The sequence below is a fragment of the Tachysurus fulvidraco genome, chromosome 21 (genome assembly GCF_022655615.1).
Source record: "Tachysurus fulvidraco isolate hzauxx_2018 chromosome 21, HZAU_PFXX_2.0, whole genome shotgun sequence".
NCBI classification, from domain to species: Eukaryota; Metazoa; Chordata; class Actinopteri; order Siluriformes; family Bagridae; genus Tachysurus; species Tachysurus fulvidraco.
In genome coordinates this window covers 17,007,551-17,018,657 of record NC_062538.1, presented here as the reverse complement: position 1 = coordinate 17,018,657, position 11,107 = coordinate 17,007,551, and the positions used below count along the sequence as shown (strand labels likewise).

Genomic DNA, 11,107 nt, shown 5'->3' with positions numbered 1-11,107 from the left:
GGGAAAAATAAAGGTAAATCTTATCTTATCTTATCTTATCTTATCTTATCTTATCTTATCTTATCCTTCTGTAAAGATTCAGATGTAACTAAATCAGCCCGATGCATTGTGGCAGCTGAATTATTACTAAAAAGTGTAACGTGCATTGAAAGATAATGCAGAGGATTCAAGTGCAGGGAGAAGATTTGAAAACCCAAAACCAATGTTACAAAAAGTTTCTAAAGTAACTGAAACTGGAGATAGTGTAAAGGGACCAACGCATCATGGCTCTGTAAAGTTTTAAACAATAACCAAAGGTAGCGTGGTTTTGTTCGCTTTACTGTGACATTGTTACATTTTAAACTGTTTGTGAGTCGTGAGTGTTACAGTAGTCGTAGTTACTGTAGTTGTCGTTACTGCAGTTGGATTAAACTTATATTCAGTTCAGGTAGCTCTAGTTAAAAGTCTAAGAAGAACACGTTAACTACATCAAGTGATCTACGAGGAGATGAAATTGTTGATCTGAATGAAGTGTTGCAGTGAATCTAACTCTGAAATATTAACACAGTCCCAACGTGAGATGTGAATGCATTCATAATTAATTATGGGGTTCTTAGTCTGCAGCCAGGTTTAGATATGTTCTATTTGTCAAAGTAACATCCACATTAATGCTAGGATTCAAGGTTGGCAGGAGAGAGGCAATGTGTTACAACCCTAGTTAAGTTTATTATAAAAGCAAACAGCCCGACAAATACAAACTGCTTCATTTATATTGACTGGAAAAAATAGTTTTTTTGATGAACACTAATCACTTCAATGGGTCTCAATCATGCATGTAATGTTTTATGTTAAAACCAGATAATTTTTAATTTATTTTGTCATTTTATATTGTCTGCTATAATGTTTAGGTAGGTAGAGGAAACGGCAGAGGCTGACGTCTATCAGGAAACAAATCTTTTGTATGCTTCTGTTGTTTAGGGCTACCTGTAATCCTAACATAAGATGGAACAAGTTTAACTACATTTAGGAAATACATTTTGAGATTCTGTTTCCATGCAATGCTGACAGAAATGTGGCTCTTTATATTCTCAATCTACCTGTGAAAGCCATAACATTAAACTCACCTGCCTAATATTGTGTGTTTCATTATTAGTTTAACTGCAAATGTACAGTGTGTGAGGAGACAAAATCTAAAAAAATTAACTCATCCAATGTGAATCCAATATCTATTTCTTCATATTCTTTTCTTACTTTGCTTTCATCAATTAGCTATATATATATTTGGACATTTATTTTCATGACTATGAAAATTGTAGATTCACACTGAAGGCATCAAAACTATGAATTAACACATGTGGAATTATATACGTACATAACAAAAAGTGTGAAACAACTGAAAATATGTCATATTCTAGGTTCTTCAAAGTAGCCACCTTTTGCTTTGATTACTGCTTTGCACACTCTTGGCATTCTCTTGATGAGCTTCAAGAGGTAGTCACCTGAAATGGTCTCCCAACAGTCTTGAAGGAGTTCCCAGAGACGCTTAGCACTTGTTGGCACTTGTTGCCTTCACTCTGCGGTCCAGCTCACCCCAAACCATCTCGATTGGGTTCAGGGGTCTCATTTATAAAACTGTACGTAGGATCCCTACTAAAAGTTTACATACACCCAAAAGCCAAAAATGGCGTACGCCAAAAAAAATTCCGATTTATAAAACCGTGCGTACGAACACCTGTAAACAATGTTCCCTTTATAAATCACATATCACCCGCAGATGTGCGTACGTGAACCAGCCTCAAATCCTGCCCTGCACATGCCCATTTTTAACCATAAATAGTCAATGCAAATCACTGCGCGGGCACAAGAGTGGACCTCGTTATAATAAGTTTCCTCTGCGCTCTGCGTGTTTAAAAATGGGGTGAGGAGCCAGCATCTCAGGGGGTAGCCACTGTCGCCTGCAGGTCATAATTATATTTTATATATATATATATATATATATATATATATATATATATATATATAAAAGCAACATTGTTATAATTATATTAAAAACAAAATTGTTACATTTTCAAGATAAAGGAATCATGTGTTGAACAAGGCCAGCCTGCCACAATGTTTGTGAGGGTCATGTTGGAGTCACATACGATTTGCACATTAATAGAATGCACATGCTTTCTGTTAACATAAGCAAATTCATTTTCAGATGGTGCCCTTATAGCAACATGAGCGCAGTCAATTGCGCCGATTACATTTGGGAAACCAGACATTGCTGCAAAATTTCATTTTAATTTCAGCCTGTTCTCGCTCAGTGTAGGGGAACCTGATGTACCGACTACCCATATTAAAGTATACCATTCCAAACGAAAGATATTATGGCACTCAGGGACGGCTGTGATATACCAGACCTATAGGGTGAGATGATAGATTCCAATATAATTATTTCATACATGAAAATGTTTAGACACAAAGTTGAGGATCACATAGTTTTTTTTTTATATAAATAATTTACCTGTCTGCCAATTCCCGCTTGAAACAGCCGGTTACCAAGAACCCCAGAATGGCGAGGACTTGTATTTGGACTGGGATGGCATGTTTCCGGCGTGTTGCCCTCTCTAATACTGGACCCAATTCAACACATATATTTAAGAGCACAGCTCTAGGGAATCTAAATCGGCTTATTAGCCAGTCATCTTCATGGGCCAGGAAATCATCATGGTCCCTGAAAACTCGTTCTCTCCTTATTTTGCCATTGGCAATCAGTGCCATCATGAAGCATTACATACCCGGGTCACCGGAGGATTTATATGTTTCTAGCAATTAGACTGATCATTAACACCTTGACAAAATCACAGAATTAATTTGTGGGCAAAAATTTAAGATGAAAATGTTATAGTGAACACTTCATGACATGCTTCTTCATGACGGTTTTGTAATGAACACCGTAATAGTTAGGAACGATGATGAGTAGCGATTGTGCTTCATGACTGCAGACTTTGCAGACTTTGACATTTTATGGTATATGTACATTAAGGAAAATATTCTGCAGTTCTCTAATAAATGGTTATTTCATGCTATTCTGTATGACATGTAGTCATGCCATCTCCTCCTGCGCTCCCGTTGTGGACAATGTGGCTGTAAGGCAGCGCTGATTATTCATTCATTCATTCATCTTCTACCGCTTATCCGAACTACTCTGGTCACGGGGAGCCTGTACCTATCCTCAGGCGTCATTGGGCATCAAGGCAGGATACACCCTGGACAGAGTAGCGCTGATTAGTATCATTATTATTTTATTTTTAATACATTTTGAATTACGTTTGGATATTACTAGATGTATATAGCCTAAAACAATCGGCACAAATAACGCTGTTGGATTTAATCTTCATGATAATGTGGATATAACGCATGAAATGGAGTGAAAATTAAATGTCATTAATTAATTAATTCTTATAATCGTTCTTCTCACATGAATTTTCTACAATCTAACTTCAGTTCACGACCTCACCATCTGTGTCGCCAATTCCCTTTGTCTCCAGAATGTGCGTACGCACGTCTCAAAGTTTGCTTAAAGCTGCGCACATTTTCCCTTCAAGTTTGTTTTTTATAGATCACAACCTTTGCGCGAAAACTGGCGTACGCACGTTTCCAGCCCCGTTTTGTGCGTACGCACGCTTTATAGATGAGACCCCAGGTCATCTGGCGCAGCACCCCATCACTCTCCTTCATGGTCAAATAGCCCTTACACAGCCTGGAGGTGTGTTTGGGGTCATTGTCCTGTTGAAAAGGTGGTGTGTCCAAACTTTTGGTCTGTACTGTACATCAAGTGTGATGTAAGCAAGCAGTGATTTAACATTTAAAGATCAAGTTTTACACAATACCGTACAATTAAGTCTGTGTGCTGGCAACCAACACATGCTGCATCTGTTACTAATAAACATAATTAACATCACACACACACACACACACACACACACACACACACACACACACACACACACACACACACACACACACACAAACACACACATACACACACACACACACACACACACACACACACACACACACACACACACACACACACACACACATTTTTGCAATACTTGATTCCATATCTATTTATTTATAGTGAAACAAACTATTGTATGCCGGTCCTTCACTGGGCACCATGTACACACTTATACAGACACTCTTAGAGCCACTTAAAAAAGAATTGAACTATTCAACTTAAACCCGTTGATCTGAATGAACCAGCCCACCTTTTGTGGGCTGGCACTGATCGGTTAGAGTATATAAATACCAAAGGATCTGCTGTCAGTATAAGCACTTTTACAGGGAGAATCATTCTGATTACCTGATAACAGTTTCACTTTAGTTTCAGCTGTATCCAAAAGAATGTATCTTGTGCTTGTTTTGCCTCTGCTCATGCTTTCCTTCGGGGAGTGTGCAAGTGTCAATGATACACAAAGCAGAATTGTTGGGCCGTTTCCCAGTTTGATCTCTGTTATGAACGGACAGATCTGGGGAACATGGGGAATTTCAGAGAAGTGTCCTACAGGCACCTATGCTACAGGCTTTAGCCTCAGGGTAAGTACAGCTTATTTGTGGTGTAACTAAAATGATCTATATTTGTACAAGTGAAATACAGTAAATTGTGAAGTCAGAGTCAGAGATGAAGGGGAACTGAATGATTCCAGTTGGCCACAAAATGTAACAAACATAACATATAATTGTGTACTTTTGTTCAAAGGTGCAGTTTAAATGACCCTGTAAATAAATTTACTCAACAAAAAATATTTATTACTAAAGCAATTTTATGCTTGTTTGTTTTTCAGGTTGAGTCATATCGGGGAATTTGGTCAGATGACACAGCCCTAAATGGAATTGCTCTTCACTGCTCTAAACCCATTGGCTCTACTGGTATTGTTGGGGGCTTCACAACTATCAGATCTGCTGTAGGAAGGTAAAAGAAAAAGGCATACAATATGTACTGAATATTACATATAGATACAGAACCTAAAGATTATTCAGTGTGAGAATTAGAAATAGAAAACCATATGTCATGATTTAAATCATTTAAATGTAAGTTGGTCTGTAAGTGTTTTGGAGGTGTTTAAAACAACAACAATAATTATAATATAGATGATGATGATGATGATGATGATGATGATTATTATTATTATTATTATTATTATTATTATTATTATTATTATTATTATTGTTGTTATTATGATCAATATTATTTGTAGTAGTAGTAATAGTAGTGGCAATAAGTATTATTAATTGTTTTTTATAGCTGGGGGTCTTGGTCATCGCCTCTTTGGTGCCCCAGTGGAGTACTGAAAGCTTTCCAGCTGCGAGTAGAGGGTAAACAGGGATTGAAAGATGATACTGCAGCTAACAACATAAGGTAATTAGTAACTCACAAAAAACACATATACAATATTATCACAAAAATAAGATACATAACATGACACTTTTGATAAAGCTGATATTTAAAAATCTTTTGATCTGTTACTATAATCTTAATTGGATTATTCAGTAATTATTAACAAGATATGATCAAAGTTGGGAGGTTTTTATAACTTTGCTTGACGGAACAATTTGACTAGAAAAGATAACAGGGAATGTTTCTCAAACCTGAAATTCCAGGTTCAAATGCTCCACGGGCTCTGTGTTGGAAGGCAGTGGTATGAGCTGGGGTAGCTGGGGTTCCTGGAGCTTGCTTTGTGGTGGAACTGGGATTTGTGGTATCCAAACAAAAGTGGAATCGCCTCAGGGCCCAGGAGATGACACCAGTCTTAATGATGTGAAATTCAGTTGTTGCTACTAAGGTACGTTTTACCAAACCTGGATCACAAAAGGAATGACATTGCACTTTTATTCAGAAAGCATAAAGGCATAAAAAGGAAATGGTGTACACTAAAGATGATTTAAACACTAAAAAACTCTTTTTTTGGTCTCATTTTGATATTTGTTTCTGTCTTACAGCAAGAATTGACATGACAAGAACATGAGTGAAGACAACTACATTTAACAAAGAATCAAAATCTCTTTATTTCTCATGAAATCGTATATCTGAGTGAATTATATGTATAATAATAACTCATCAATCTGTCACTAATTACAGAAATGTACTAACTGATGATTTTGTCTTATTTGTTATCCTTTGCCTGTACTTTAAGTGAAAATCAGTTTTGAATTACTTAATGAAATAAAATGATCCACAGCTCAATTTCTGTTTTTGTAGTTTTTATTTGAAACATTTATTGCCCTTGATAAACAGCTTAAATAATATTTTGAAATATTGTAAGGGGTAAGATTGTTTAAAATATACTTTTCTTCTAATGATTTAAAAATTTATGTAAATTAAATGTTTAATTACAAAATGCAGTAATGAACAAATTTGTAAATTTTTTTAATTTCACATTTTCAAAAGGCCGCTACCAATTTTCTACCTTAAGAATCTTAATATCCAATATATGTTTCTTTATTCTTTTCTTTCATTGCTTTCATCAATTAGCTAATGGCACAAGTAGATAATGTACAAATACCACAGTAAAAATAAAAGTTACGATGAAAAGAAAATATTTTGTTGCTTTCACACAGAGTTAAATACAAGATTTAAAATAAGTTATTTACTGCTTTATTCATATTCTTGTTAATATAAACTTTGTTGGTGAGACCATTTTGAGTGTATTCAAATGAATGGAATTTTAGTTTCAGTTTCCTCACAATCTGTTAGAAAAGTGGTGCTTTAAAATGCCAACTAGTTTGTTTATCTATTAGGAAATAATTCCTTAGATAAGATCATGGGCAGGTACAATCTTAATACCAAAAACGTGTTTATACATTATGTCATGAGATGATCTTAACATGGCATTATGTATAAACACGATACATGTGAAAAGATTTCTTGTTTAACATATTTATGGACATTTGCTGACTAATCTGAAGTTGAATTGTACAAATGAAAATAACCATCCTACAGGTTAGGCTTCCATCTTACTGTTCTGTCACTTCTTTAAAACAATATCTAGGTTTAAATGAACTGAGGTTCAAGTTCACCTGCTTAGTGTTTATTTATAGAGACAACAGAGCAGTAAACTTAAATATTTAATTGAATGTATTTCACTTTTCTTACTACAAATGTATTTAGTTCAGTATTTTATTTTTAGTTCACTAATTTTGAATTGTGTATTTATATGTATTATTAATGTTTACACAGATTTTTTTGCCACTTGATCTAATGAAGGGGCACTGGCAGGTTATTCTAGCCCCTGGTGCAAAGGAAAAAACTTTGGTAATAGATAAAATGCTTTCTATACCATCAGTTTCCTTTCCTGCATCAGACATAGGTTGTAGATGTACATCAGGATACCAGATAGCTGAGTAGTACAACTACTGGGACTACTGGGACAAGAACCCTGGGAGTAATACCATCAGGGCCTGCAGCCTTTCCTTGCTCAAGTCTCTAGCTGTCTTCATCCATAGCAAAGTAGGTGGCCTATAACTTTTTCTACTGTGGTCTCGGACAGCCCCAGATGACATTTTCTGTAATTCTGCATTTCCAGAAGCCTCCCAGAACCTCCCTGAGGTGGTATAGTTGGTCAACCCATGTGAAAGAGTGGATGATGACTTCATCCAGATAGGCTGCTTCAAAGGGCCAGTAGGGCGAGAGGACGATATCCATGAGGCGGTGGATATCCATAGAGGCCTAATGAAAGAATCCGGCATTGGCAGTGGCCACCGGCGGTACTGAGGGCAGTTTGGATTTTCAGAATTTTTATATGGTAAAGATGCGTGTCTGTCTGCTTAACTGGCTGCTGGAAACAGTAATTTTAAGGTTCCACTCTCTCATGGACCATGTAGGGTCCCTACCACTTGGCCAGGAACTTGCATGCTGTGTGTGGGACAAGGTGCATAACTTGACCATCCAGCTGAAACTCTCGGGGCTGTGCATGGCGATTGTAGGCCCTCTGTTGCTTTCATTGGGTTGAGTCAATATACTCTGATGATTTGACCAACCTGGTCAATTCTGGCCTGCATGTCCCTGATAAATTCAACCAATTTCCGGAAAGCCGAATGTTGTCTCTCCCAGGCTTCTCGGGCCAAGGGGAAGTCGTGACCTAATGGTTAGAGAGTTTGACTCCTAACTCTAAGGAAACCAATGTAATAACAAATATGGCATCGACAACATGTTGATGACGAAACAGTGAAGCACTGAAACATGTGAACACACAAAACATGAGCATAGTGAAGGGGAAATGAAACCATCAACAGATGAAGAAGGTGCAGAAGGACTCCCTCTGCTGGTCAGCGGAGAATTAACCATAGAGACCGAAAATATGTTGTCTTTTTCATATGTGCATGCTTAGTATTGAACGAATAAGTTAGTAGCTATGGAACTTCTTTTTGTTAAGACATACAAACTAGTACATAGATAGTCTTGCAATATACATGGAAAATTAAATCATGGAAATGTCAAGAAAGTACTATCGACTTACAGGAGATTCCACTAAGGGTATAATCAAACAGAATAAGAACAATTCCTTGTTAGAATTAACACTTCAGCAGGCTCTAAAAGACTGAGCCCACTAACAAATCTTAAATTCTAAGTTTTCAGATAACTATTTTAATTCAAAATTAAAATCTGATACTATATATTTCCTTCAATTCCCTAGACCATTAATATACTGTTAATCGTTATAACAATCAGTTTCTCTTTTTCATATTTGTGTTCTTTTGCAGTAACATTCACTGGTATTTTACCTGTTGTCACAGAGTCACCAGGTCCTTCTCTCACTCACCAGCATTCACATTCCCCTGAGTACTAATCAGCACCACCTGTTCCTCATTCACCAATCAACACACACTCTATATAAGCCACTCTCAGTCACTCACTCTTTGTCTGCTCTCGTATGCACTAATGTGATTTTTCATAGTTGTTTCATATCAATCGTCTTTCCTTCCTTCCTTCCTTCATCCTCACTTTGTAGCTACTGCCTCCAGTTAAGGATTCAGTGTATCTTCTTCCTGTGATATCCCCTGCATGGGTGTCTGTGTGTGCTGCAACATTGTGGTGCTTCTTACAGTTCAGTTACGATATATATGTTCATGAATTTCAATAAACCTCACTGTGTTTTGCCTTACCCAGGTCTGAAGTGTGTGTGTATCAGTACACCTGTATGGCAAAATCATGACCTAATTCTGTAGTTCATTTCTGAGTTCATTCCTGCCTGAAGAAGATGCAGTTTTTTCAGACAAATCTAAAACTCAAGAAAGTCTCAAAACAGTAAACAGATACAGATCAATTGATCACAAATAGACTATTAGAGGGCTGGCAGAATAAAAAAAAAGTGAACAGCTAAAGACACAAAGTATTATATTGATTATTATTATCTATTAAGTTCCCCAAATAGAAACTTTACATTCACTCTCACTCACTCACTCATTATCTACCGCTTTATCTGAACTACCTCGGGTCACAGGGAGCCTGTGCCTATCTCAGGCATCATCGGGCATCAAGGCAGGATACACCCTGGACGCAGTGCCAACCCATCGCAGGGCACATACACACTCTCATTCACTCACACACTACGGACAATTTTTCCAGAGATGCCAATCAACCTACCGTGCATGTCTTTGGACCGGGGGAGGATACCGGAGTACCCGGAGGAAACCCCCGAGGCACGGGGAGAACATGCAAACTCCGCACACACAAGGCGGAGGCGGGAATCGAACCCCGACCCTGGAGGTGTGAGGCGAACGTGCTACCCACTAAGCCACCGTGCCCCCCACTTTACATTCATATTTATTATATTTTAATATTCATACAATTTTTTAAAAATAATTCTTACTTTGTACTTCTCGTTAATTTTACTTTGTAAATGTACTAAAATAAAAAAATATTCAGCAGCAATTTTATTTCTAATTTCTAAAAACACTCCCTGACACATACAGTATAAAAGAAAAATAGTGCACATTTTTGAAGCATAATTACAATAATTATAATTAATCCATTTGTATATTATTCTTATTATATATCAAACATTTCCAGCTGAATGTGTTGGTGAGTGCGTCCAACGATTAGGAGAAGACTGTGAGAACATGACACACCAGAGCAGAATTTCATCTTTCATTTCCTTATATTTATTTCTAAACCCTTATATCTGTTTAGTACGTTTTGAGCTCTAAATCTAAATGGGGCTCTAAACTGACTTACTTTTTACAGTTTATTCCTTTATTCATTTGCATACACAAAGTATTACATTGTTGTTTATATTATTATTATTATTATTATTATTATTATTATTATTATTATTATCTATTTAGTTCACAAAATAGAAACTGTACATTCATATTTATTATAATATTCATATAGCTTTTTAAATAATTCATTTTACTTTGTAAATGTACTGAAATAAGAAAATATTCAGCAACGATTTTTTTTCCCCAATATCTAAAAACACTGAAACTTCGTGACAGGGAAACAAACACAGATGTAACTTTACCCTTTTTTTTAAAAATTTTTTTATCTTTTTGTCCTTTCTCTGGGATCCATAAGAGCCATCACATTACCAACACCATGCAATTATGTATATTTAATCAACATTTGCAACATTGTTCTGTATATTACAGAATATTTTATATTTTAAAATTTGTATTTTAGAGTTAAGGAACAATGAAATAAACTGTGATTATAATTCTAAGGCAATTTGCTGCCCAAACTACTGTACATTAATTCTGTTGCTAAATTATGTGAATTATGGAACAACAAAAACTCAATTTTGAAATTTACCAATTCAAATGTAACAGTGAATGTGGGTAATATTCATCAAGGAGGAATTATTTTATTTTCTGGATTCATAATCATTTATTTAGTTTTACTTTCTGTTTAGCTGCATGATTAAAGGAAACACAGTACACCTTTCTGAAACATTATTATAATTAATCTCTTTGTATATTATTTCCTGCTGAATGTTTTGGTGAGTGCGTCAAGCGATTATAAGAAGACTGTGAGAACATGACAAACCAGATCAGAATTCCAGGTTTCATTTCCTTATTCATTTCTAAACCCTTAAAATCTGTTTTGTATGTTTTGAGCACTAAATCTAAATCGGGCTTT

General features: G+C 36.0%; 1 protein-coding gene across 1 annotated transcript; it reads left to right on the top strand.

Moving 5' to 3' along the window:
• Positions 1–4,290: 4,290 nt before the first annotated feature.
• LOC113640076 (vitelline membrane outer layer protein 1 homolog) lies at positions 4,291–6,214 on the top strand. Its single transcript, XM_027142421.2, has 5 exons — positions 4,291–4,566; positions 4,815–4,942; positions 5,276–5,389; positions 5,632–5,813; positions 5,971–6,214. Exons 1-4 carry the CDS (start codon positions 4,375–4,377, stop codon positions 5,810–5,812), a joined length of 615 nt encoding a protein of 204 aa, XP_026998222.2. The 5' UTR covers positions 4,291–4,374; the 3' UTR covers position 5,813; positions 5,971–6,214.
• Positions 6,215–11,107: the final 4,893 nt, after the last annotated feature.